Raw genomic sequence first — 26,167 nt, forward strand, 5'->3', positions numbered from 1 at the left:
AACCCAGCGGCCGACGATGACGTGGAGGAGGTGCCCAGCCTCAAAAGGAGGAGGACGTCCAGTAGTCCCGAGGGGGTTCTTACTGTGATGGAGAAAAATTTTGACGCTGGGAATTTTATAGATTCTCAGTTGATTCTCGGCACTGAAGAGCACTTCCACGAGTCATCCCTTGCCGGGCAAGTGAGGTGGATGTATCGTACCCTCCTGCGTGGCGCAGTGATAGCTCGGAAGGCCGAGTTTGAGTTGTCCGGGATGGAATCTCTCCGCAGGAGGTTGGAGTCTGCTGGGAAGGCCAATAATGAGTTTAAACGCGAAGTTGAAACTCTTCGGGAGCAACTGACCCAATCTAATGAGAAGCTCGACGCTGCCGAGAAGAAAGCCTCTACTGCCGAGAAAAAATTGGAAGAGTCGGACGCCACGGTTTCCCGACTTGTCGAGCGGGAAATGACTTTAGAGAGTCAGGTTGGTGTGGCTCAAGGGCGGGTGGCCGCGTTAGAGAAAGAGAAGGAAGCTGTCGAAACTGAGCTTGCAGGGTTGAAAACAAAGTATAAAGAATTCGTTAAGCAGGGGAAGGGCACGATCTTGGCAACCGAGGAGGCCCTTAAGGCTCAGGTCAAAATTGTTGCTCCTGATTTCGACACGTCGGCAGTTGGCGTCTTCAAGGTGATCAAAGACGGGAAGATTGTTGACGTGCCTAAGAAATGATTTCTTATGTTCTGTATGAAACTTTTTTGCGAGCCATTTTGTTTTAGCTCTTGTGAACAGATGGTTTCTTGGGTCGTTTGCCCATTTTATCGTAGTTAATACTTTCCTATTCGTGTGGTTGTGTTGTTGTTTATATTCACCGTTATTGGTTTGCTGTTCCCATTCGCTCTACCGTATTGATGATGTTCTGGCTGAGCCAGGTCGTGGCTTTTTAGTATAGCCGTTTGCTATTGTGGTAGTTGATGGGCTCTCGGGGTGATCAGTCTCGGGGCCGCGTATCATAGTCGCGTTGCGTGGAATTCATTTGCGCAATGGGTTGTCCATGAAAAGTAAACAAGACAAAAGAAACAAAACTTTTGACAAGTATATTTTAGTCGGTGATTGCACAAAAGGTCTATAAGCCATAGCGAAAAGTACAATTCCATGAATTGAATACTTAGCTCGTTTGGTCGGTATATCGCCACGTGTGCTAGGAGTAAAATCTTCTCAAGTTGCTCGCATTCCACGTTCTTGGGACTTCTTTGCCATCGAGCCTTTCCAACTTGAAAGCGCCTTTGCCCATCACTTCTTTAACTTTGTAGGGACCTTCCCAGTTTGCCGCCAGCTTGCCCTCTCCCGGGGTCGGTAAGCCGATGTCGTTACGCCTTAGGACGAGGTCGTTTGGTTCAAACTCTCTTTTGAGCACTTTGGTGTTGTAGCGCAAGGCCATTCTTTGCTTCAGCGCCGTTTCCGTCAAGTGGGCCATTTCTCTGGCTTCATCTATCAGGTCCTTCTCCACGGCTTCCCCTACTCCCTTCAAATGTAGTCGTGGGCTTGGTTCCCCGATTTTCACAGGTATTACCGCATCTAACCCGTATGTTAGTCGGAAGGGGGTCTCCCCGGTGGACGACTGCTCGGTTGTACAGTAGGACTAGAGGATCGAGGCGAGCTCGTCGACCCAAGTACCTTTTTTATTATCCAGCCGCTTCTTAAGCCCTAACAGGATGATCTTGTTTGCGGACTCAACTTGTCCGTTCGTTTGGGGGTGTTCCACCGAGGAGAACCTCTGTCTTATACCCAGGCCCGTGAGGAACTCCGTGAACTTCTTGCCGGTGAACTGTGTTCCATTGTCCGAGATAACGACTTCCGGGATACCGAACCGCGTTATCACTTGCCTCCACATGAACTTCCTGCAATTGGATGAGGATATGCTGGCCAGCGGCTCGGCCTCTATCCATTTGGTGTAGTAGTCAATGGCGATTATAAGGTACTTGACTTGTCCTTGACCAACCGGGAAAGGCTCCAAGAGGTCGACTCCCCATTGTGAGAATGGCCGGGAGGACGTTATTAAGCTTAGCTCGGAAGCCGGTGCTTTGTGGAAATTGGCATTTTCTTGACACTTGACGCACTTTCTAACGAATTATTTAGAGTCTGCCATCATTGACGGCCAATAGTACCCGGCTCGGATTAATTTTCTTGCCAGGGCTTTGCCTCCTATGTGATGGCCGCAGCACCCTTCATGGACTTCCCTGAGGACGTAGTCCGTTTGGTCGGGGTGTAGGCATTTCAGTAGGGGCTGGTTGAATCCTTTTCTGAACAACTGACCCTGGATAATCGCATACCTGGCTGCTTCCCTTCTCAATTTCTTAGCACATTTTTCGTCGTCGGGAAGTTTGCCGTTTTCTAAGAAGCTGGTGATTGGGTCTAACCATGAGGGGCTTAGTTTTGAGAGGTGCAGAGTGACTGCCGGCTCCTTCATCATTCCTTGGATGAGAGATCGGTTGCCTTCTCCCGGTTTTGTGCTAGCCAATTTTGATAGGAGGTCTGCCCGTGTGTTCCTTTCTCTTGGAACGTGGTGGATCGTGACCTCCTCAAACTTCCGGCTCAAATCCTTGACTTTCTCCAAGTACTTTTGTAGTAGCGAGTCTCTGGCTTGGTAGCTCTCGTTTACTTGGGAGGTGACGACTTGTGAGTCGCTGCATATTTCCAACCTTGTCGCTACGACTTCCGTTGCTAGGGCTAGGCCCCCTATGAGGGCTTCGTATTCCGCTTGGTTGTTCGAGACGGGAAATTCAAACTTGATCGACTGCTCGTATACGACCCCGGCTGGGCTTTCTAGGATGATCCTGGTGCCCCCGGACATCTGATTGGAGGCCCCGTCCACGTGGAGCCTCCACCGTGTGCCCGTTTCTTCGGTTGGCTCTCCCGTTACTTCTACCAGGAAATCTGCCATCGCTTGCGCCTTGATCGCTTGTCGGGGCTCGTACCGTATGTCATATTGGGAGAGTTCGATGGACCAAGTCATCATTCTTCCCGCCAAATTGGGTTTTTGGAGTACTTGTCGGATTCCTTGGTCCGTCCTTACGACAATCTGGTGACCTTGGAAGTATTGTTTTAACCTCCTCGAAGTGGTTAAGAGTGCCAGAGCTAGCTTTTCCAGTTTGCTGTACCTTAGTTCCGCCCCTTGTAGGGCTCTGCTCACGAAATAGACTGGCTGCTGAGCCCTTCCTTCTTCTCGTATCAAGACCGTGGGCAGGGCTTCTCCTGCTATAGCGAGGTACAGATATAACGGCTCTCCGGCCTTTGGCTTTCCGAGCACAGGGGGTGTTGCTAGGATTTCCTTGAAGTGTTTGAAAGCTTTCTCGCACGCGGGCATCTATTCGAACGCTATCCCTTTCCTCATGAGGTTAAAGAAGGGTAGGGCTTTTGTTGCCGAAGCTCCGAGAAAACGGGATAACGAGGTTAGTCGACCTGCCAATCTTTGGACGTCCTTGATGCAACCCGGACTCTTCATCTGGAGTATCGCTTGGCATTTTTCCGGGTTGGCCTCTACCCCCCTTTGGGTTATCATGAATCCTAGGAACTTCCCGGCTTCCATGGCGAAGGCACATTTGAGAGGATTGAGCCTCATACCGTGTTGTCGGAGAGGCGCGAATACACTTCTCAGGTCATTCAGGAGGTCATCGGGTCGCGCAGTCTTCGCGAGGATGTCATCTACATAGACTTCCACTGTCTTGCCTATGAGGTCGCTAAATATTTTGTTCATCAGCCTTTGGTATGTTGCTCCTGCTTTTTTTAGGCCGAACGGCATCACCCTGTAACAGAAGGTTCCTTCTGGCGTTATAAATGCTGTTTTGTCCTCGACAGGTCGGTGCATCGGTATCTGGTTGTAGCCGAAGTAGGCATCCATGAAGCTCAGATACCGGTAGCCCGCCACCGTGTCGACGAGCGCATCTATGTTGGGGAGGGGAAAATAATCTTTAGGGCATGCCTTGTTGAGGTCGGAGTAGTCTACGCACATTCTCCATTTGCTGCTGTGCTTTTTTACTAGAACTACATTCGAAAGCCAGGTCGAGTAGTCTAGTTCCCGTATGAAGCCTGCTTCGAGGAGGCTGGCCATCTGCCTGGCCACCTCCTCCGCCCTTTCCCGCGACATCCTTCTCCTCCTCTGAGCCACCGGGCGGGCTTCCGTTTTGACGGCTAGGTGATGTGACATGACTTTGGGGTCTATGCCCGGCATGTCGGCCGGCGTCCAGGCGAACAAATCCCCATTGGCCCTGATCATTTCTACCAAGGTCTCCTTCAACTTATGCGGAAGGTTTCTATTAACAAACGTGAACTTTTCCTCCGTGTCACCGACCCTGAACTTCTCCAGGTCCCCCTCCGGTTCCGGTCTGGGCTTGTCGTCAACCCTGGCGTCCAAGTCAGCCAGGAACACCCCCGACGCCTCTTTGGATTTCTTTCTTAGGGAGAGGCTGGCGTTGTCGCAAGCAACCGCCGTCTCTAGGTCTCCCCTTATGGACCCTATAGATCCGTCGTCGGTAATAAACTTCATGACTAGCAACTTTGTATTGATTATCACTTCAACATCGTTAATCGTCTTCTTTCCCAAGATGATGTTGTAGGCCGTGGAATCTCGGAGGACCACGAACTCGGCCATCGCCGATCTTCGGCCTTGAGCCTGTCCCATGGAAACCGGCAGGGATATCACTCCATCGAGCTTGATGAAGTGGTCGCCTAACCCGATGACCCCGTGCTGGTGAGTCGATAGGTCAGCGTCCCTTAGCCCCAGTGCGTCGAACACGTTGCGGAACATAATGTTCGAGTCTGCCCCCGTGTCGATAAGGATTCGTTTAACGAGGCCGGTTCCCACTCTGGCCGTGATGACCATGGGTGGGTTTTCAGGGGCCTCGTCGAACCATTGGTCTTCCGGGCTGAAAGAGATGGATGGGGGCTTCTTAGAGCTTCGCATCAGCGAGGAAGAGACCGCCAGGACCTTGGCATCTTTCTTGTGCGTTGATCGCGACCTTGGCACGGTGTTTTTGGCAGTTACTACGTTTATCACGGTGAGACCGTGGTCTCTGTCTTCCGGCTCCTGTTGCCACTTTGCCGACCGGGTTTTGCCTTCTTCGTCTTGGTCGCGATGACGCCTCCTCGGCTCCCTTATAAGATGGGAGAACTCTGTTAGTTTGCCGTCCCTTATCGCTTGTTCTAGTGCATCCTTCAGGTCAAAGCAGTCCTGTGTTTGGTGTCCATAGCCCTTGTGGTAGTCACAGTAAAAGTTCTTGTTTCCCCCCGTACGGTCCTTGAGTGGTCGGGGCTTCGATAGGATTCCTTTTTCGGCAATTTGCTGATAAACTTCCATGATGGGAAGAGTTAGCGAAGTGTAGTTGGTGAATTTTCCGATCCGGGAGAATGGTCTGGGTGCCTTGCTCGGCGCCCCCTCCCTGGCTTGCTCTTTCTGTCTTTCTCCGTTACCTTGTTGCCTAGGTTGGTTGTAGCCGGAGTGTCGTTTATTGGCAGCCACGACTTGGATGACTTCCTCGTCATTTATGTATTCTTTAACTACCGTTTGGATCTCGTGCATCGTCCAAACCGATTTCGTGGTGAGGTATTTTCGGAAGTCCTCGCTGAGGAGGCCGTTCGTCAGACAAAGGCTGGCCACCGAGTCGGTTAAGCCGTCAATTTCCAAGCATTCGTCGTTGAACCGGTCCAGGTATTTCCTGGTCGGCTCCCCGGGTCTTTGGGTTATCCCAAGCAGGTTGATCGGGTGCTTTGCCTTTGCTATTCGTGTTGTGAATTGAGCTAAGAAGGCGCGGCTAATGTCCGAAAACCCATAGATGGATCCCTGCGGGAGGCCGTTAAACCATCTGATCGCGGGTCCTGCCAGGGTCACCAGAAAGGCTCGGCACCTCACCTCGTCCCCTACTCCCTCCAGATTCATTCTAGTTTCGAAGGCTGTGAGGTGTTCCAGAGGGTCTTGGGTTCCATCGTACCTCATGTCCGTTGGTTTGTCGAAGTGCTTCGGCAACTGGACCTCGAGGATGGATCGATGGAACGGGGTGGCGCCCATTATCACAGGTCGCCGTGTCCTTACAGGCCTCCCTTCTCCGTCTTCGCGATCTCGTCCCGTGAGGCGCGTTTCCTTGCCTCGGGAGTAGATGATTGTGTCGTTTCGCCTTCTCGGGATCGGCGAATCTTCTCGGGTGCTTTCCGCTTCCGTTCTGGAAGCGGAGGCATGTCGGGGGCGACTTCAGTGGGAATCTCTCTCTCGGCTTTCAGGAGACGGGGAGTATCTAGGATCGGTGGTTCGTCGATCATGCTCTTGATCGGCTAGTTGTCGTTCCAGGTTCTGGACCCTATGGCGTAGCTCCTGCATTATTCTGGCGCTGTCACCGCCAGTTCCTCTGAAGGGTCGCGTCCCTGTGCGTGGTTCAGTGCGTTGTCGGGGGGACCTTCGTCGTCCTCTTGGTGAGGCGACAGAAGCTGCCCCCTCTGCGCCGGCTACTCGGCCATGGTCTCCAATGCCCGGCACGACATCCATTTAGGCGTCCCCACAAACGGCGCCAATGTACGGTTGAGCGGGTACCGGACGGTTCGGGTGGAGATTCGAGGAGGTGGAAACACCGTTCACCTGCAAAGACACTCCGACGCTCTAGTCAGTTTATGTGCAGGCGAGAGATAGGTTGGATGGAAGTGTGTGACGTACCTTGGGGGAGGAGTAGGACCCTCCCCTTATATACTATTTAGATGTGGGTCCCACAAGGACAGAATCCACCTTCTTCAAAATTTCTTTGTACAGCTGTGGCGGCCAATTATTCCGGACGCATGTTCGGGTCGAATATGGACACATCATCCGACCGTTCAGGTCGGGTGGTTAGTGAGTCGGATCGACCCAAATTTTCTTTGGGCTAGGCCGTAACACCATCTTATATGGAATTGGATGCATATCATTGTCAAATATTCACAAATACCAACCCACTTAATCATACGAATGAGATTTTTAATACCCATGCAAGAGGGCAACACGGATAAACTCAATTATTGGATTGGAATACAGTTGTTAAATGGTCAATAATTAATATATAATTAAACCTACCAGATCCAGTGCACCATAGCTTATACAAATCTGAATCTCTGTTGATCTCATTATTGTTGGAGTCAAACCAAATGAGATTGTTGTGTCAATTTGTAATGTCATGTTGGATGTTGAGCATATTGTTAGCTAGAAAACCCCGCGTGTGCATGGGACCCAATTTATTTCATATCATTCCATAACATTGCCGTGCCCACTCTCCCACACTTCACAAAACCTAATGACCGTTTTACCCACCATGATTTCTAGAACACTTTAAAATCAAGCGAGGACATTATGGTCATAATGAACCAAGTATCTCCCTCCCAGAAAGGCACGGTCTCAGTTCTTCACCCTTTCACCTACGTTTCAATTTTTCCAATTCACACTCAATCCTCTCCAATTCCCAATCCTAAATCCCTAATTTCTTGAAGGCTAGATATTCCATTCGCATTACGTACTGGCTTCTCCAATCGCCATTCCCAGCTGAATCCATGGCCGCCGGGACAATGGCCACCGCCGCCGGAGCTGCGGTGCTCATGTACCTCGTGCTCAGCAGGAAGCTCCTTTCTAGAAAGGAAGAAGAAGAAGAAGAAGGAGGAGGAGGAGGCATGGATTCGACGAGACTGAGCAGAACGGTGAGGAGGAGGTTTGCTCGGAGGCCAGTTCAGGCGCCGGCGAATCTCTTGGAGTCGATCGTGACGCTCTCGGAGACTTTGAGGTTCACGTACTCGGAGACTCTCGGAAAGTGGCCTATCGGAGACTTGGCGTTCGGCATCAACTACTTCATGCGCAAGCAGGTTCATCTCCAATTTCCAAATTCCAAATTCGGAATTCTCAATTCCTCTTCAATTATAAGGGTTTTGAACTTTGCAGGGTAATGTAGAAGTCTCGAGTGTATACGGAGGGAGTGGTTGTGTGGAATTGAAAGGGCGTGAGATAATTGGGGAGCTGCGTGAGCTGTTGAGGTTGCTGATAATGTGCATGCTCTTCTCAAAGAAGCAGTTTCCGGTGTTCTTAGATTCCGCCGGATTCTCCCCGGAGCATGTTCTCCTTCAGAAGCCCAAAGCTGCGGTGCGTTCTTCTTCCTTCTTCACTCTCCTTCTCAGTTATTTATATACTCTGTTCATTAATGAATTGAATCACATGCTGAGATTTTGTGACATTTTTTGGGCTTGGTTCCGTCTTGCTTTCTAACTAAAATAACCATAAACGATCCTACAAAAAATTAAAAAATATATTTTTTAAGGGAATATAAAATACAATTTTTTTTAGGACTACAATTATTTACATACATGTAAACTTATTTTCCAAAACAGAATTTCATGCTGCCTTATATATATATATATATATATATATATATATATATATATATATATATGTGTGTGTGTGTGTGTGTTTGTGTCAGAAAATAAACCGTAGGTGGAGAGCTTTATTGTATCGGACATATTTTTCGTAGTATTTTTTTGTTTAAATCTTTCTTAATCATTGTGTGCATACTGTACGATTTGATAAAAATTCTCACAGTAGGGTAATGGCAAAATGGGCCATGAAGATTGCCAGATGTCATTATTGTTGCTTTTTATAATTTTAAATCGTCAGTTTTGCGTTCCTTAGACATGGCTGCTGGGTGCCGAGTGTTGTTAACATGTGTTCTACACTTCTACTTCTGAATTATTATTGCGACTCTATTTTCCATAATTAATCTATTTCCATGTGTTACTCGATGCATCTTACAAAAAACTATTTTCTTATAACAGCTTCTGAAGCCTGCTTTCACAATTATACGGGATACACAATCAAAATGTTTTCTTCTATTGATCCGGGGAACCCATAGCATAAAAGATACTCTAACAGCTGCAATGGGTGCTGTCGTTCCTTTCCACCACTCTGTTTTAAATGACGGTGGGGTGAGCAACTTGGTTTTAGGATATGCACACTGTGGTATGGTGGCTGCAGCTCGTTGGATTGCAAAGCTCTGCACTCCGACATTGCATAAGGCTCTTGGTGAATGTGCTGACTTTAAAGTCAAGGTATTATTCTTCATTGTGCTTGGAAGAACATTATTAATGCTACAGCTCTGTATGCTGAACTAAGAACTCACTCAATAATAAAAAAATATTGGAGTACTTCTTTTTCCTTTTATTATTTATTTCTTATTTTAAACTTTGTCACTTTAGACTCTATATTCTTTCAGGATCTTCTTTTTCTTCCAATTGAAAACATACAAATTATTTCATTGTGCAACACATCCCCGTTTATGTTGTCATAGATTGTTGGGCACTCACTTGGTGGTGGTACTGCTGCACTGTTAACTTATATTCTTAGAGAACAAAAAGAGTTCTCTTCAAGCACATGCGTCACATTTGCCCCAGGTATGTAGCTCTACTGAATTCTTAATATCCGAAGTTAATTTTGAATTGAGTATTGTGCTAATTCAGTATATTTTGCATTGTGAAACTCAATAAATAATCTTTTACTAATTTGTGCAAGTTACTTGAAATTCCTCTTTTTATAATGGATCAATAATAAGTTGCTTAGTGGCCATAAGATGGTGCTATTGTAATGAGTTTGGTGGTGATGTGCGATTTCAAATTTGTGACGTCCAATCATGAGATGTGTTCAGCTACGTAGTCTGATATTGGTCATAACTTGGGACCAAAGGATTCAGTTTGTTTTCCCAGTGGGAATGCCTATTTTGGTCTCGGTGTATATGTGATCTTTGCTCATGATTCTAACCGAATATTTTGCTTATTGCATATGTTTTATGAGGTTGGATTTCTCTAATAAGGAAACATTGCCCTTCTTTTCATAATCATTATTTCTAAGTTCCTTCTTAATTGTCATTTTTCAGCTGCCTGTATGACATGGGAATTAGCTGAATCAGGGAAGCACTTTATCACCACTGTTATAAATGGTTCTGATCTAGTGCCCACATTCTCAACTTCTTCTGTCGATGATCTTCGTTCTGAGGTGCTCTATTAAGTTCTCTCCCTACTTTATATGGTTTTGTGGAATATTGGTGTCAATGAATTTCTGACGTTATGTGTAAGGAAGTTATTCTTTCTCTACTCACTTTAGTTTTATTTAGGTCACAGCATCATCATGGTTGAATGATTTACGAGATCAAGTTGAGCATACAAAGGTCCTGAATGTTGTCTACCGCTCTGCAACTGCACTTGGATCCCGGTTGCCATCTATATCTAGCGCCAAAGCAAGAGTAGCTGGTGCGGGAGCTCTTTTGAGGCCAGTAACCAGTAGCACCCAGGTTGTATCAGCCTTCCTTCTCTATTTGATGTTGAAAGTCTTCAAAGATGCAATTTCTTCCAAATACATATTTTTTGGATGTTGGCAAGTTCTTTCCCTTGCAATCATCCAAGTCCATGGATCTTGATAAATGCTGGTGTTCAAGCAGTTTCAACGATATTAATTACAGCATCTCAAAAGAAGGATTTATACTCGCAGGTTGTGATGAAGCGTGCACAAAGTGTTGCTGAAGCTGTAGTCAGAACTCGCTCATCATTGTCATCATGGTCCTGCATGAGTGCACGTCGTCGGAATGTTGGCCCACTACCAAACTCCAAACTGGAGAACTCAGCAGAAACTTCTGTAGTACCCAAGAGAAATGCGGAATCTCTTTTTACTGAAGAGGTAGTTAGAGATCATATGCTTAGTAATGATGAACCTAGTTCATCAAGTGGAGGATCTGTCCACGATGACACAGATGAAGAGGAAAAACTCCTCCCTGCTAATCAGTACGTGACCACTTCCACTGTGGATGGCATCACTGAAGGCGAATTATGGTCCCAACTGGAGCAGGAGCTCCAGCAGAAGGACAATATCACCGACATTCAGGCTCGGGAAGAAGAGGCAGCCGCAGCAAAAGAAATAATCGAAGAAGAGAATCAGTTTGTTGATGCAGCAGAAAGCAGTAATTCGATCACATCCGACAACTTGGATAACCAACGATTTTATCCCCCAGGAAGAATCATGCATATTGTCCCTGTACCTTCATCTGGTGATTCTAATTCAAATTCCAATGTACCCGTTGAGGAGCGGGTCTGCTTATATGAAACACCCAGAGAGCTATATAGCAAGCTCAGGCTTTCAAAAACGATGATAAATGATCATTACATGCCCATGTATAAGAGGATGATGGAACTACTAATTCGAGAACTAGAGAAAGATAGTAGCTTTGACGTGATCATGTGAAATACAACTGCAAATACAATACTACAGAACAAATATGGCCACAAAGGATGTTAATGGTTGGGGAATGCCTAATTATATAATAATTTTTTGATCTAACTTCAATGTCTAATTGGACCCCGTTCTCAATTAACTGGCATAGAAGAGGAATAGCATCACACAGATAGAAGGAACAAACGCAACAATTAAGAATTGAATTAAGCTTGGGTAGCCTCTCCTAAGTGGAGAAGCTTCCAAAAATTGACGGGCAAGCCCCGCCAAAGTAGGGCAGGTCTTACTCGTCGGAGAGTAGTGTGTTCGCACTAATCGGTGTTGGCGCGACCCGTCGTCACTATACGTTCATTAACGAGTCGCCTTTCACCCCCTGACAGGACAGGTTGAGTCTATCATGCTTCTTCCCTTCTTTTATATACAGCTCTCTACTCTTCCCTCTATAGAATCTCCGATGTGGGGTTTGTATAGTTCCAAAAAGGAATTTTGAAAGATATCAATCTTCCCATTCTCAGATTATTTTCCTCGACCCGTGAATTAGAAATGAATTTCCACCGTGGGTTACGTGCCAATAATTTTGCAATAAGTAGATCTTAAGATCTATAACTGACCAGAGATATTAATCTTTATTTTGAAAATATTTGTTGCATTTGTTTTACATGAATATTGTATTGATCCATTATCATTTACCACTATCTAAAATGTAAAAGTCTCATCATAATCCAATTATGAAAAAGATATCCATTATGTAAGTATACAAAACGGGTATTTCCCAAGAATAAAAATCTAATACAACCAATTAGAAAGAGGGAAAACGATCTGTAACGAGCAAGAGGATGTATGCTACAAAGTTTATATAATGGTAAAAATTTATTAATAATTTTTTTCGTATGAAATTGATATTTAAAAATTATTAAATAATAATTTAATATGTGAATTTTTATTTTATAAAATTAAAAAAATTCTCAAAATTATAATAGCTAAAATTTAAATTTAACTTTTAAAATTTAATATTTTATATATTTAATTTACTTTTTCGATTTGATATAAAATCTCGATTTTCTCTTCCTCACTCAAAATAGTGAGGGCAAAATACCCTAATAAGTCAATGCCAGTTTCAAGGTACGTAAATAAGTCAAAACAAAAATCGTTTCAGCAATAAGCCAAGGGATATTTTAATGTAATTCGAACCAGCTTGGTTCGAATTACAATCGTTAATAAATCGAACCAAGCCAGCTCGAGTTAGGGTGAGAAAAGTTTGAATATAATTCGAACCAATGTGGTTCGAACTCAATATGCACATAATTCGAACAAGGCTAGTTCGAATTATACATAGGAAAGCATTGCATGTAAATCGAACCAACCTGGTTCGAATTACCCTTGTCGTGGGTCCTTAATAATTCGAACCTACCTGGTTCGAATTACTAGTGATTCGGCTATATAAGGCTAGTTCAAATCAGCCTCATTTGAACCATTCTTCCTTTCCCCTACCCCACCAAATCCCAGAGAAAACGACCCAGATTCTATCCGACGAAGACCTGAGCAGAATACTCTGCTAATGGGGGACGATCCGGCACGGTTATATCGCTTGGACGGAGTTGCTCATATAGCCGGGGTCATCAACGACGAGGTTAGTACAGAAATAACTTCGTGCTAGCGGTATATGTGACTTAGTGGTTTTGCATTTGGTTTTAGTGGCGGTTTAGGTTAGCAGTAAATCGTTGTGGCATTGCTGGTGGTTTAGTTGAGAGGTTGTGCATGCGGTTTAGATGGTGGTTTAATTGGTGGTTTATCTAGGTGGTTTCTGCTGGTGGTTTATGTTAGTAGTTTATTTTAGTGGTTTAATGCTACCTGTTTTACGTTAGTGGTAGGTGTTGGTTGTTTTGTGTTGGTTGTTTTATGTTGGTGGTTTAGTTGGTGGTTTATGTTAGTTGTTTTATATAAGTGGTATGGTTTTATGTTGGTTTTTTTATGTTGGTGGTTTATGTTAGTTGTTTTATGTAAGTGGTTTGTGTTAGTTGTTTTATGTGAGTGGTATGGTTTAGTTGTTTTATATTAGCTGTTTTATGTTAGTGGTTTATGTTGATTTTTTTATGTTGGTGATTTATGTTAGTTGTTTTATGTTAGTGGTTTGTGATACTTGTTTTGCGTTAGCTGTTTTATGTTCATGGTTTTAGTTAAGCTGTTTTATGTTAGTGGTTTAGCTGTGTGATCTATGGTAGTTGTTTTGCATGTGGTTCTCGTTCATGGATTTTTATGCGGTTTTATTTAGTATGACGTTTTGTTGATGATTTATCGTTTTGGTTATGTTTTTTATTGGTTATGAAGCTGGTTCTAACAATGCGGTGCATGTCATGTGCAACCCCAGCGATGCATCCGGAGCATGCGGCGGCAGCAGGGCATGCGACTCGATGACAGATACGTTCCGTACTTGCAGATGGCCGGACTATACCATCTTGCAAGGCTGAACGACAGATGGTTCCGGTTAGACGAGGCCCTTGTCAGTGCATTCGTTGAGCGATGGCGTCCGGAGACGCACACGTTTCACATGCCATTCGGAGAGTGCACGATCACACTTCAGGACGTGGCATACCAGTTGGGTTTGCCAGTGGACGGGCGTTACGTCAGCGGCTGCCTATCAGAATTCCATATTTACATCCAGGGTGGCCGTCCAGCCTGGGTGTGATTTCAGGAGTTGCTTGGAGTGGTTCCTCCTCCCAGCCAGGTTCAGAAGTACGCAGTGAACTGCAGCTGGTTTCAGGAGATTTTTGGTGAGTGCCCCGAGGGAGCTGATGACGAGATTGTGCGGAGATATGCCCGTGCATACATCATGATGTTGTTGGGTACGCAGCTGCTTGCGGACAAGTCCGGCAATCGCATTCACATCAGATGGCTTCCCTACGTAGCTAGGCTGGAGGAGATGGGTACATACAGCTGGGTTCTGCAGCACTGGCATGGTTGTACCGGTGCATGTGCCGAGTGGCGAACAGACATGTGGTCAAGTTAGCGGGCCCACTTCAGCTACTTCAGTCTTGGATCTTCTGGCGATTTTCTCAGTTTAGGCCTGAAGGGTATGAGACGTTCAGCTGGCCTTTGGCGTCGAGGTACTCTACCCAGCCTTCTCTATTTCAATTTAATATAAATAATTCCATGTTGATTAAAAAAGTATTACGATTCCTAAACACACATTTAAGTAGCCATAAGACACATTTATGATGCAGGTGGTCAGGATACAGCCTTCTGCTTCGCCATCCAGACCCTCCTGTAAGTCGGCCTAAACCCAAAGTGTGCTTCAGTGGCATTCAGGAGCACCTTGATGCTGACGGATGCATCAGCCCTAACCATTGGTATAATGAACGCCGATATCACATGATAATCCAAACTCCTGTGGTCACTCGAGATGGAGGTGGCAAGACAAGTGTGAGGTCCATTGTATCGTTTGACCTCCCAAATGCCCTTGCGCTGCCGGAGACTCAGTCGAATCAACCATGTGCACCCATTCCCAAACTCAGAACACTTGCCCACATACCGGCGATAATCAGACTCGACTACCTTGTACTGTACCCCTCGCCGGATGCTGTAAGTCTTCACACTTAACAGGGCCTCATATTTATCCTGAAATTGCTGACCAACCTGGAACTCTGTCAGACCAGCAGTCCCTTCCGCATCTCTAGCTCCAAATCCAACAGAGTGCCCAGAAACCCCCTCCTACCTCATGGCATCCAAGTCCAAATAGGAAAAATGTGGTGGATACTGCTGTGTGCCAGAGCTAGAACCACCTACCGCCAATGCAGGCTCACTCGCTCCAATATCATCGCCGCTGTCATCGTCAATCATATCGGCTCGACGTCATCCTCCTCTGCATCACCCAACAATCCGTCTCCAATGCCAAGCGGTGCAACGCCCAGTAAAGCGTTCGGAAGATTTTCCCTTGAACCTACCTCGCCGCCTCCGCTGCCGTTGAGATCAACAGCAAAAGACGGGGAGGCGACAGGTTGGACCACTGGCTAGTACACAGGGACGGAGGAAGAACCAACAGCAGGCCGAGAACTAGAACCTGCTGGCGTGGCTAAAGTAGTGGTATTTCGGTTCGAACCCCCTGAACTGGATACCACATCAACTAGCTTTGCCAACAACTCTGGTGTCCTCACCTCCAGAAACTGCCGCTGACAAAGAAAAATTACTTGCAAGTCCTCATCGCTACTAATCGTGAAACAATCATACTTCACGGTATCCTGGAGCACCGTGATTGGAATGCGATAGAAAAACTTCTTAACCCGCTTCGCACCTTCGAGACCGAGCTTCATCAGTACAGATCTAACAAGGTCATCAAAGCTCGTCGTAGGATTAACGACAATACAGAGAGGATCTTTATCTGTGAACTTCACTCCGGAACGAGTTTTCCTCTTAATGGATCCTCTGTGGTGAACCAAAACAACAAAACTCTCCTCACTAGCCATCTTACTCCCTCTAATGAGACCAACTCACGTTTACAACCATATATATAGAGCTCTTTCTCCCACTAATTCGAACCGGCCTCCTTCGAATTATGGTTTGTTTAATTCGAACCAGCCTGGTTCGAATTACTTTGGCCGGCTTCTCTCTCTATAATTCGAACCACCCTGGTTCGAATTACTTGCATTCCTAGTTCGAACCAACTTGGTTCGATTTATTAAGAAGAGTCAACAAGTAATTCGAACTGCCCTAGTTCGAATTATTACCAAATGCAGTTCGAACCATCTTGGTTCGAATTATATTAATATATGATTTGGCGTATTACTGAAACCATATTTAGTTTGGCTTATTAATGTAAATTCTAGAGGGCATTGGCTTATAATGGTTTTTTGCCCAAATAGTGAAATCAGTTTCTCTTTCTTATTTACCTCTAAAACAAAATGCAACATGCTACAACGCGAACGGCCAGGTTTCCAAACCATTGCTGATATAAATACAATTCCACTATTTTCTTTTGTTATGTATAAATACACTTTTAAATATTCAAGGTCATATTCAATTATTATTATATACTTATTTTATTATAATTATTTGACTCTCGCTATGAATATATCAGAAGGATCCAAATTGAAATTACAGTCTTTATTTCATAAGGAATAAATGTACATATACGTTCTAGATCTAAACAACTTTCAATAATATAGGTGGAGCCTGCCTCTACGTGGCTGTTCCCATCAATTTATCAATTGATATTTAAACTTCAAATGTCTCCGATTCATTGGTTGGCTTGAACCTGCTTCCCCGGCCCCATGTCTTCTTATCAACCACCGTAACGAGTTTTCAAAGACTGAGGAGGCTCTTCATCCATGATGCTTGAACCTACTCTTTCAAAGTACTTGCGTATGCTTGTTTCACGGTCTGCCAGGTATGTGTGGTCCAGAAAATTATTGTATGCTTCATCACCAAGGCTTTTTGCGGCCAGCACGCTGCAATCATCATTCATTACCATCTGTTAGTTTTCCAGACACAAACGTGTATCTTAGCTTGAATTACAATATGATCCACAAATGTAATGTTGCCAAATGGTATAGTTTATAAGCCAAGTTAACCCTCATAAGTCAATAGCTTTACTATTTAATAATTAGTAACATTAAAAAAGTACCAGTGACGAAGATAAACACGGCATGGGAAAACATCATCCCGCCAAATTTTGTGGACTTCATATTCTCCATATTGTTGAAAGTAAATTTCCTTGCTCTCTGCAGAAGAAATTGAAATGTTATAAGGTAGCTTTCCCACTCATATTGATGATGATGATATATAAATAATAAAAAATGCTATGCGTACATCAAAATCAACTATTCTGGTGGCTGACTTTTGTAGTTGATTTTGGTGTACATTTAGAATAGTCCATAAATTATAAACTGTTTTGACAACTAGAAGAAGAGCAGCTTGAGACCACGTGCACATTAAAAAAATGTATATGCTTGCAAATTGGTGCTTTTATGCTTGATGCGGACCAAGAAAAATCCCACTTTACATGTCAAGTTGAAAGTAGTCTTGAGCATATTACCTTTGCATCTAAATTTAAAGAATTCCTCATCGGTGTAAGAGGCACAAAGGACCTATATTGATGACACCACAAAACCATCGAATATTAGCATGGTAAAAAACAACCATAGTTACTTAAGATAATAAAAGATTACTAAAGATGTAAAGTTTGAGTCACATACTGCTGGATTGGCAAAAGGCTCCCCATCCAGTGATTCAGGAAAAACCTGAGAGGGGGGAAAAATAGATCAAATCATAATTAAACAGTTGACAAGTTAGATTTTGTCACCGGATCAAGAAGAAGAAAAAAAGGAGCTACTCACAGCCAAAAATCGATATTCCCTTTCTCTTTCTATATAAGCTGGTATCTGAATCCATGCAAAAAGGAAAATTCATTAGTGAAATTCATTTTCGTGATAAAAATTTAGGAATTTGGATCCTCCTAATACTATTCAAAATTATTATTAATGACTTCAAAGGAATAAAAAGCTACAACTATAAACAACTCATAACAACTATAAACAACACCATGACAAGCTCATGCTCATGTTGATGTTCATTTTAAACATTGAAGAATCCAGATTTTTAATCTCATAAATTTCTGCCACAAGGCAATACAAGTTGACCTTAGAAAAATATTCCTAACTAATAATTCAGAGCCGAGCAGTTCAGGGCCAGAACCTCTGTTTTTTTAATCTCAAAAACAGTGACAATAATTGTTTCGCCTTCACAAGGCTCCACGGAGAGTGCTGCAACTTCCTGCCATACATCAAAAACCCAACCATCACATCAAACAACAGAGCTCATTTTAATCAAATCGAACAATAAATTAAATTAAATTGAGTAAACATCAGAACCAGATCACTCTGATAACATTGATGCTATTCGTTAATCATACTACTATGCATACATTTCTAGCTAAACTGACTTAAAATACTTTTTTCTAGTTTTTTTTAAGCTGAATTTCAATTTAAGTAGTATAGTATAACCAGAATAACTGAAAGTAATAACTAACAACGACCTGAGTTTTGATATTGGCAATGCCGTGAGTGAAGAAGAAACCTCCGACAATCGTGAAGACACGGCGGAAGCCAGTTAACTTGGCTATCCTGAAGTTAATAAGGTCAGGGAACGTGCTTCTGGCACTTTTCTCTGCCATAAAACGACATCAAGTTAGATCCATAAACGCATTAAACGACAACGCAAAGAGGAGTGTGGGTGAGAATTGCAAAGTACCGGAGAGGAGAGAACCGAAGCCGCATATGGAGATGTAACCGTCCGGTGAAGCTAACGCTTCGAAATCGGACTCGTCATTGAGTTCCTTAACGCAGTGGCGTGGGAGATTCAACGACGGAGCCATCGAGTGAAGGAATTCGCACCTGAAAAGGCGCTGCTTGTGACTCGTGTATAAATAGAAAAGCGAGCGTGCATGAAACGCGCGTAGACTGAGCGAGTGTATGGTTGAGGATGTGACGTGGACAGTAGACAGTTGGAAAGGTGATCTGGTGGCGGGCCATTGATCCGTTTCCCGATGCATCCATCATCTTCGTCATTTCATCTCATCTGATCTGAAGGCCCATTATAAATTTCCACTTAATTATTGCCAATTATGCATGATTCATGAGGATTTTTTATTTTAATATGGAAGAGTGGAGAGAGTTTTACGTTAATGTTATAAAAAAATAGAAATTTACAGTGTTATGGGGGTGCTGCTATATGCAAGCATTGTATTGATAATATGCAAACTGTGTTTTTACAATACGTAGATTGTGTATTGTAATTTAATATTAAAATAATATAATACGCAGTTTAATATTATAATTTAATATTAAAATAATACAATACGTAGTTTGTGTATTGTCTTTATAAATTAAAAAAATTAATCTGACAATTCGCACTCTGCGAATTTTATAGCCCTCAGAATTTTGTAAAACACCATAACTTCCAATATTAAAGGATTACATCAACTTTTATCTAATATCCAAAAAAATTAACCAATTCATGAACCTCGGCTTTTTTTTTTTCATCGGTATGTCATGATAAATTTTAAGATGTTATATTTATAGAAGGTGGTAGCATTGAAGTATGTTCAATATCGTGATAGGTGGCTTATAATAGATGAAATTATTGAACATACTCAAAGCTTTCTTCTTCTTTTTTTTTTTTTAATTATTTCTACATCAAATTGAAGTCTGATATATTAAAATGTATTGGAGAGATATTTGTGTTTCTGAAAAAATATAAAACATTTTATTTTTTAAATTAAAATGTCTAATGTAGTCTTATATATTAGTAAATATTTATATTTATATTTATATTTATATATACTTTTTATTATATTCATGTTTATTAAAATTATTTAAATATCAAAAATAATTTTATGAAATTTATTTTTTAGTTTGTATTTATTACAAATTATTTTTATTTTAATTTACCAAAAATAGTTATTACATTTAAAAAGAAAAAAAACCCTTTACCGCCGGAATGATTGACAAATATCTTTCGTTTTTTAATTTGACAACTCCGTACAATAATAAAAAGGGAGCCACTTAAATAAAGATATCAAAAACGTCTTTTTTTAAAGATGTTTTTTAAAAATTAAAATTTAACACATATAATCAATTAAATTATATTATTTTTATTAAAATTAGACTGGACAAATCAGTTTAGCAAAAAAAATTAATAAATTAAATTTTAAACCGGTGTAAATTAATATTTTTTATAAAAAATTACTATAATATTCCTATTATAAAACACAACTAAAATTTTTCTATTATATATATATATATTTTTTTAAAAATTTTAAATTCTAACCTTATAACAATAGAAAAAAAAGGGCAAGAATTTAAGATTTTCAAAATTAATATATATAATAAGAGTATTTTAATCATTTTATATAATAGGGATATTGTAGTAATTTTTTATAACAAAATAATATTAATTTAGACATATTCAAAATTTGATTCACTATTTTTCGATCAAATTAATTTTTCTAACCTAATTTTGATAAAAATAATATAATTTAAATGATTATATATGTTAAATTTTAATTATTAAAAAATATCTTAAAAAAAACGTTTTCTGCGTCTTTATAGAAGCATCCCCTAATAAAAAAGCGAGTCAAGTTAATTCATCGGAAAAAAATTGATCCTGAATACATAATACAGATACAAATGCATACCCTTTAATAACTTTATAAACTTAATCAATACAGGGCAATTTACTTATTTAAACAGAATGGGAGATTCCTTTACCTAAATGTGCAAAACTGTTTGTTATTACGTGCATGTGCAAAAAGCCATTTATATGTAATTCGTGGCAACCCACCACGGTTTCAGAACGTGCATAAACCGTGGCAGGTCCCAGCGGTTTATGGGCAAAAATTATAGAGTGTAAACCGTGGTAAGTCACCACGGTTTACAAAGGAGAGATGGCATGCATAAACCGTGGAGAGTCACCACGATTTATGAGGAAAGTTGATTGCACATAAAACCCGATAACCCACCGCGGTTTATGTGTGTGTAGTTATATAAGTAATCCGCTGAAGGCAGGGATGGATCATTTGAGACAGCACAAAAAAAAGGAAGTTGTTGTTGTGTTGAGAGGATTTGGGAAAACTTTGGAGGTGTGAAGGAGGAGTGGGTGGTGGAGCCAATGGAGGATGAGGATCGCTTGTACCGACTAAATGGCGTCGCTCACGTGGCAGGATATATCGACGAAGAGGTTAACTACTATTATTGTTATTATTATTGTTATTAAAATTCATACTAATATAACAATTGATATTATTAGGAATATTGTTAGTAAAAATATTTTATTATGTTTATTTGTATTGTTATTCTGATTAATGTTATTTACATAAATATTGATATTATTATGGTTACTGTCAATCAAAATGTGAGGCGTTTATTAATATTGTCTACGTAAATGTTAATATTATTATCGGTATTGTTAGTAATGCATATTTTATCATGCTTATTTATCTTGTTAGTCTGGTTAATAGTATTTTTGTAAAATATTTTATTATAAATGTTAATATTTTATCAGTCTTGGATTTTCTGGAGGTTTCCCACTCTGAGGCCCACTGGTTTTGACCGGTTCGGGTTTCCTCTTGCTTCCAGGTATGGTTTAGTATTTTCCGTTCATAAATTGTAAAAACAGCATGTGTTATGGTTTGTTTTGACATCATTTCAATTAAAATTGTAGGTGGGCTGAGTTTGTGCCGAGGAACGATGCAGGGCACAGAGATTAGTTTCTGCACGCCTTGCACTGGATCGACTGCGTGTCCACGATGTGAGTCATTTATTTATTACTGATACTTGTACTAGTTTTTCTTAAATGTCAATGTCTCATTAAACTCTTACTGTTTCTATGCAGTTTGTGTGGGAGCCTTATTCTTCTGTTGATGTTGCTGCTGTTATTCATCCGGATATACTAGCTGACGAGCACCGACGGCTATGGACAGCCTCACTAGCCTGATATATTTTGCTGCGATCGAGTGGCACCAGGTCGATAGGGTTCTACCCCAGTTCGGCGGTGTTCAGCATCTCCCAGAGGGAGCTCTGAACATAGATTGGCTACATGCGAAGGATGGTAGGGGTGGGGACCGGTGGTTTCCTACATATTATCAGGAGTGGCACCAGCTTTGGGAGGACATGCTTCAGTCAGTCCTATGGGTCGATCGAGTCCTCGACCCCAGTCCATCAGCAGATTACCTGGAGTGGTGGTGCCGTGTGGCGCACAGGTTCCTATCCCCAGATGTAGCATTTCAGGATCCGAGGTCGATTGTGTTGACTGAGGAGGCGCGTCACAGAGGGTCGTCCCAGGCACCTCCTAGAGTGCACGTTTATGACATACCAGATAACAGACGAGTCGATCGGCGTCGCCGTATAGGGACCCGGACCACCGATCGCGAGTGGAGGGAGTTTGCCGACCGTTTGGAGCAGGACGTTCCTGGAGCTGACCCTGGGGATGCAGTGGACTACCGTGTTCCTCGACGTAGAGGCAGACGGCCACCTACGCGGCCTAACCGTCGAGGTGCGCCTGACAGAGGACCATCCGAGCAGGGGGACGGCACTGATCACGTGCCCGGTGAGGAGGTAGTTGGATCAGCATCAGCTATGGATCAGCCGACGTTCGACGTGGGTACTAGCTCTCAGCTGTTTGCGAACGTGAGCCCACATGCTTTTGCTGAGTTTACTACCGCGGCTGTCGGGATGGACATTGCTGATCCTGTTACTGAGTCCGAGTTCTACAGGGACATAGCAGACATGCTTAGGGATGATGATGATACCCATTATAGGCCACAGATGCCTGAGGAGCATGCCTAGTTTGCTGATCAGCAGCCACGGAGTGACGATGTTCAGGCTCAGTTGGCAGTTGACCTCAACGAGCCTGCAGTATCTCCGTCTGACCCATGGTTTGCGTTAGGAGGGACACCTGCCTCTGCTTTTAGCGCAGTTCCCGCACAGCCCTCAGCACCAGCGGCAGATCACAGACCTAGGCGGGTGAGGCATCCTCCTTTGTGTGGCACCGGAGGTCACCTGCTTGGCCAGTTTGACGATCATGACAGTGACACCATTGAGAATTCTGATTAGTTATGTTATATGTTCCTGTCCGGTAGGGACTTTGTTAGTTTATGTATTGAGCATGCTACTTAGTATTTATGGCTTTCAGACTTATGTTAAATATTATTTATCTTTTGACCAAGTAGTTTAACCGGTTTCAGATTATTTGATATGTTCCTCTACGGTTTATATTATAATGCACAATATGAAAGATGTCCAAAGTGGTTTAATCAAACAGGTAAAATAACAGGAGTTTATTCATCTAAAATTTTTGTGTTAAAGAAACATGTTGACAGTCACATACTTAACCAACCATACATTACTAAGATTATCTAGACCATGAAACAACTGAAACAGCATAGACGGCATGTTACACGACATGAGATCTACGCATCCCCTCCACCACTTTGTCTTCGCTGGTGACAGTTCCTCCGCGTATGCCCAGGCTGACGGCATAGCCCACAATGCTTCGGCTGATTCTCCTGAGACTGATCCATACTTCCACGGATCCTGGTTGTCTTTGGACGACCTTCCTTTGCACGCCGCATATTAGGGTCAGGAATGATGGTTGGCCCAGCATATGGAGGCCATAGTCCTTCAGGGATAGGTGGGAAAAACCCCTGGTTGTAAACGTTGAACACCTCACTCATACGATACACCTCGTGAACATATGACACCCAGTTAAGCCGGGAGTAGGCGCAACACGCAATGGCGTGGCAACAAGGATAATGCAGCGCCTGGAAGTGGCCACAGTCGCATCGGTGATCTTTAAGGGAAACTCTATAGCTACCCAGCGAGAAGGTCCCCGTTGGTGTTGTCTCAGCGACAGTGTACTCGGACTGATGCCTGTCGTATAATGTCAAAGTGAAGCACCTAGAGTCTCTTAGGTTCCGATCAATAGCCTTGACCAATGCCTGACAGAATTCATGGCCAGATCCGAGTTGTGCCTCTGCTGTCTGTCCCCGTACCACAAATAGCTGAGCAAGCCTCCCGTAGGTTGACTTAACCAACGATGTGACTGGCAGGTTGCGAGTTCCCTTTAGCACGGAGTTCACACATTCACTGATGTTTGTGGTCATGTGCCCGAACCGTCGACCAGCATCCTCATGTTGGGTCCATTTGTCATACTCCATACGGTTGGCCCAGTCACACATTCCTGGATTCTCAGTCCGCATGATGTCGAACCAGTAGTAAAACTCTGCCTCAGTCTTTGCGTAGGCAGCATTCACCAGCATCCTCCTTGAGTCCTTACCTTTGAACGTTATGGCGAAATTCACAGCCACATGCCTTATACAATAGGCCCGGAAAGCCCGAGGAGGCAGCCATCCAGTCTCAGGTGCCTCAAGCGCTGCCTTGATCCCATTATGCCTGTCAGAGATAACAAGGATACCCTCCTGAGGAGTCACATGCTCTCGGAGATTGGACAAGAAGAATGACCACGACTCTGCATTTTCGCCCTCCACAAGGGCAAATGCTATCGAGAGGATGTTCGAGTTCCCGTCCTGAGCTATCGCCAACAGCAGCGTCCCTCCATACTTCCCATACAAGAGGGTACCATCAATACTGACGAGGGGCTTGCAATGCCGGAATGCCTCGATACAGGGTGGAAATGTCCAGAAAAGCCGGTGAAAGTACACCGTGGACTCATCAACCCCACCACCAATCCGAACAGGAGACGTTTTCAGCAACGTGATTGTTCCCGGCATTGTCGCCTGGATCCCTAGCATCCAACGTGGCAACTCCGCGTAAGACTCTTCCCAATCTCTGTATATTTATGCCACTGCCTTCTGCTTAGCCATCCAAACCTTCCTGTAACTAGGCCTGAAACCGTAATCAGCTTCTGTCGCTTGTTGAAGTACCTTTACCGTAACCGCAGCATCGGCCCTAACCATAGGAAGAATCCTCGCACATATAACGTGGTAATCCAGCTGACGGTGATCACTTGAAATAGAAGTTACGAGGCATGTGTGTGGCCCGTTGTACCTCCTAACCTCCCAACTCTCTTTTCGTGCACGAAGCGCAACACGAATCAACCAACTACAACCCTTGCCGAATTCCTTGCATTTTCCATGATACTTCAAATGATCCGATTCGATGACTCTGTACTCAACACCTCGCCGGATGCTATAGTCCTTTACACTCAGCACAGCTTTATCTTTACTCTGGAATGATTGCCCAATCTGAAATTCTGTAGAAGATCCCCCCACTCTGTTACCACTGTCTTCCTGTTGACCAAGAGCTTCCAAGTTTAGTGTGGAGAAGTGTGGGGGGTACTGATGAGAACCAGAACTTGAAGGCCGATACTGCGCATGTGGATCGCCACCTGTGTTATCGTCGCTGTCACCATCGATATCAACAGGCTCCTGGTCAGACTCATCGTCACGCATTGCATTCTCTACTTGATCAGGTCCACCAAAGTCTTCGATATAAGGTACGAGGCCACCACCGGTGCCCACAACGTGGGGAGGCTCAATGACTGCTGCATTCTCCAAAGGTACAGAACCAACAACCTCCGTTCGGTCTAAATCAGCCGCAAACGAAGGTGATTGAACCGGCGAAAGATACGGTCTGACCGCAGGCATCGAACTAGATGCACCACCCGCGGCAGCTGGGCAAGGAACTGGAGCGGATGCCCCAGAACTATCGACACCAACCTCCAACTTCGCGAACAACTCATGGATTCTGATCTCCGGAAAACTCCTTACACAGTAGAACAGAACCCTAATATCTTCATCAGCCTTAACCGCAAAGGTTTCATACTGAACACCGGTCGAGACAACTGCCATGGGAATCTTGTAGAATAGTTTCTTCACCCACTTGCTACCCAACACGCCAAGCTTCTCCAAGATGCTGTTCTTCAAATCTGACAAACTCATCGACGAACTGATAAAAATACTTAGTGGTTCTCTGTCGGTAAACTTCACACCTTGGCTTTTGCTTTTTTTTTTTTTTATTTTCCCAGAGCAATGCACTAGGGCAAGAAAACTCTCTTCCTCACTAGCCATTGTGAGAATGATCTCTTATGGAGCTTGAATCACCCACATATATATAGACTTCCCGTCATAGTAAACCGTGGGAACCTACAAGGTTTTCTGGCCATTATTTACCCTACATAAACCGTGGTAACCCACAAGGGTTTATGTGCAATCAACTTTACTCATAAACCGTGGTGACTCTCCACGGTTTATGCATGCCATCTTTCCTTCGTAAACCGTGGTGACTTACCACGGTTTACACTCTATAATTTTTGCCCATAAATCGCTAGGACCTGCCACAGTTTATGCACGTTTTGAAACCGTGGTGGGTTGCCACAGATTACATAGAAATGGCTTTTTGCACATGCACGTAACAACAA

At 43.4% G+C, this 26,167-nt stretch overlaps 6 protein-coding genes across 6 annotated transcripts; 2 read left to right on the forward strand and 4 right to left on the reverse strand.

Moving 5' to 3' along the window:
- Window positions 1-1,174: 1,174 nt before the first annotated feature.
- On the reverse strand, window positions 1,175-3,340 carry LOC130933315 (uncharacterized). The gene is made up of 3 exons (XM_057862900.1): window positions 2,307-3,340; window positions 1,651-2,096; window positions 1,175-1,551 (listed from the first exon to the last, which is right to left on the reverse strand). Exons 1-3 carry the CDS (start codon window positions 3,338-3,340, stop codon window positions 1,175-1,177), a joined length of 1,857 nt encoding a protein of 618 aa, XP_057718883.1.
- Window positions 3,341-7,177: 3,837 nt separating this feature from the next.
- On the forward strand, window positions 7,178-11,934 carry LOC130969866 (uncharacterized). The gene is made up of 7 exons (XM_057895772.1): window positions 7,178-7,839; window positions 7,916-8,113; window positions 8,800-9,072; window positions 9,312-9,414; window positions 9,894-10,012; window positions 10,131-10,307; window positions 10,505-11,934. The coding sequence occupies exons 1-7, from the start codon at window positions 7,534-7,536 to the stop codon at window positions 11,249-11,251; spliced, it is 1,923 nt and encodes a 640-aa protein (XP_057751755.1). The 5' UTR covers window positions 7,178-7,533; the 3' UTR covers window positions 11,252-11,934.
- Window positions 11,935-13,622: 1,688 nt separating this feature from the next.
- On the forward strand, window positions 13,623-14,246 carry LOC130933321 (protein MAIN-LIKE 2-like). Its single transcript, XM_057862911.1, has 2 exons — window positions 13,623-13,919; window positions 14,001-14,246. Exons 1-2 carry the CDS (start codon window positions 13,623-13,625, stop codon window positions 14,244-14,246), a joined length of 543 nt encoding a protein of 180 aa, XP_057718894.1.
- Window positions 14,247-16,304: 2,058 nt separating this feature from the next.
- Window positions 16,305-18,630, reverse strand: LOC130941011 (uncharacterized). The gene is made up of 8 exons (XM_057869378.1): window positions 18,482-18,630; window positions 18,267-18,397; window positions 17,927-18,004; window positions 17,569-17,613; window positions 17,428-17,472; window positions 17,268-17,319; window positions 16,857-16,953; window positions 16,305-16,680 (listed from the first exon to the last, which is right to left on the reverse strand). Exons 1-8 carry the CDS (start codon window positions 18,603-18,605, stop codon window positions 16,515-16,517), a joined length of 738 nt encoding a protein of 245 aa, XP_057725361.1. The 5' UTR covers window positions 18,606-18,630; the 3' UTR covers window positions 16,305-16,514.
- Window positions 18,631-23,198: 4,568 nt separating this feature from the next.
- Window positions 23,199-24,518, reverse strand: LOC130933330 (uncharacterized). The gene has a single exon (XM_057862924.1). It carries the CDS (start codon window positions 24,516-24,518, stop codon window positions 23,199-23,201), a length of 1,320 nt encoding a protein of 439 aa, XP_057718907.1.
- Window positions 24,519-24,584: 66 nt separating this feature from the next.
- LOC130933339 (uncharacterized) lies at window positions 24,585-25,688 on the reverse strand. Its single transcript, XM_057862930.1, has one exon. It carries the CDS (start codon window positions 25,686-25,688, stop codon window positions 24,585-24,587), a length of 1,104 nt encoding a protein of 367 aa, XP_057718913.1.
- Window positions 25,689-26,167: the final 479 nt, after the last annotated feature.

Source organism: Arachis stenosperma, chromosome 1, assembly GCF_014773155.1.
Source record: "Arachis stenosperma cultivar V10309 chromosome 1, arast.V10309.gnm1.PFL2, whole genome shotgun sequence".
Taxonomy (NCBI): domain Eukaryota; kingdom Viridiplantae; phylum Streptophyta; class Magnoliopsida; order Fabales; family Fabaceae; genus Arachis; species Arachis stenosperma.

Excerpts from the sequence above, each read along its gene's own strand:
- LOC130933315 (XM_057862900.1), bottom strand. The coding sequence starts at position 3,340 with ATGCCCGCGTGCGAGAAAGCTTTCAAACACTTCAAGGAAATCCTAGCA. Across the intron at positions 2,097-2,306 it reads TTGAGAAGGGAAGCAGCCAG|AAAGTGCGTCAAGTGTCAAG; the intron begins GTATGCGATTAT and ends ATAATTCGTTAG. Across the intron at positions 1,552-1,650 it reads GCGGCTGGATAATAAAAAAG|ATGCGGTAATACCTGTGAAA; the intron begins GTACTTGGGTCG and ends CATACGGGTTAG.
- LOC130969866 (XM_057895772.1), top strand. The coding sequence starts at position 7,534 with ATGGCCGCCGGGACAATGGCCACCGCCGCCGGAGCTGCGGTGCTCATG. Across the intron at positions 10,013-10,130 it reads TCGATGATCTTCGTTCTGAG|GTCACAGCATCATCATGGTT; the intron begins GTGCTCTATTAA and ends AGTTTTATTTAG. Across the intron at positions 10,308-10,504 it reads CAGTAACCAGTAGCACCCAG|GTTGTGATGAAGCGTGCACA; the intron begins GTTGTATCAGCC and ends TTATACTCGCAG.
- LOC130933321 (XM_057862911.1), top strand. The coding sequence starts at position 13,623 with ATGCGGCGGCAGCAGGGCATGCGACTCGATGACAGATACGTTCCGTAC. Across the intron at positions 13,920-14,000 it reads AGGGTGGCCGTCCAGCCTGG|GAGATTTTTGGTGAGTGCCC; the intron begins GTGTGATTTCAG and ends AGCTGGTTTCAG.
- LOC130941011 (XM_057869378.1), bottom strand. The coding sequence starts at position 18,605 with ATGGCTCCGTCGTTGAATCTCCCACGCCACTGCGTTAAGGAACTCAAT. Across the intron at positions 17,320-17,427 it reads AGCCTTTTGCCAATCCAGCA|GTCCTTTGTGCCTCTTACAC; the intron begins GTATGTGACTCA and ends TCATCAATATAG. Across the intron at positions 16,954-17,267 it reads CTTTAAATTTAGATGCAAAG|AGAGCAAGGAAATTTACTTT; the intron begins GTAATATGCTCA and ends TTTCTTCTGCAG.
- LOC130933330 (XM_057862924.1), bottom strand. The coding sequence starts at position 24,518 with ATGCCGGGAACAATCACGTTGCTGAAAACGTCTCCTGTTCGGATTGGT.
- LOC130933339 (XM_057862930.1), bottom strand. The coding sequence starts at position 25,688 with ATGAGTTTGTCAGATTTGAAGAACAGCATCTTGGAGAAGCTTGGCGTG.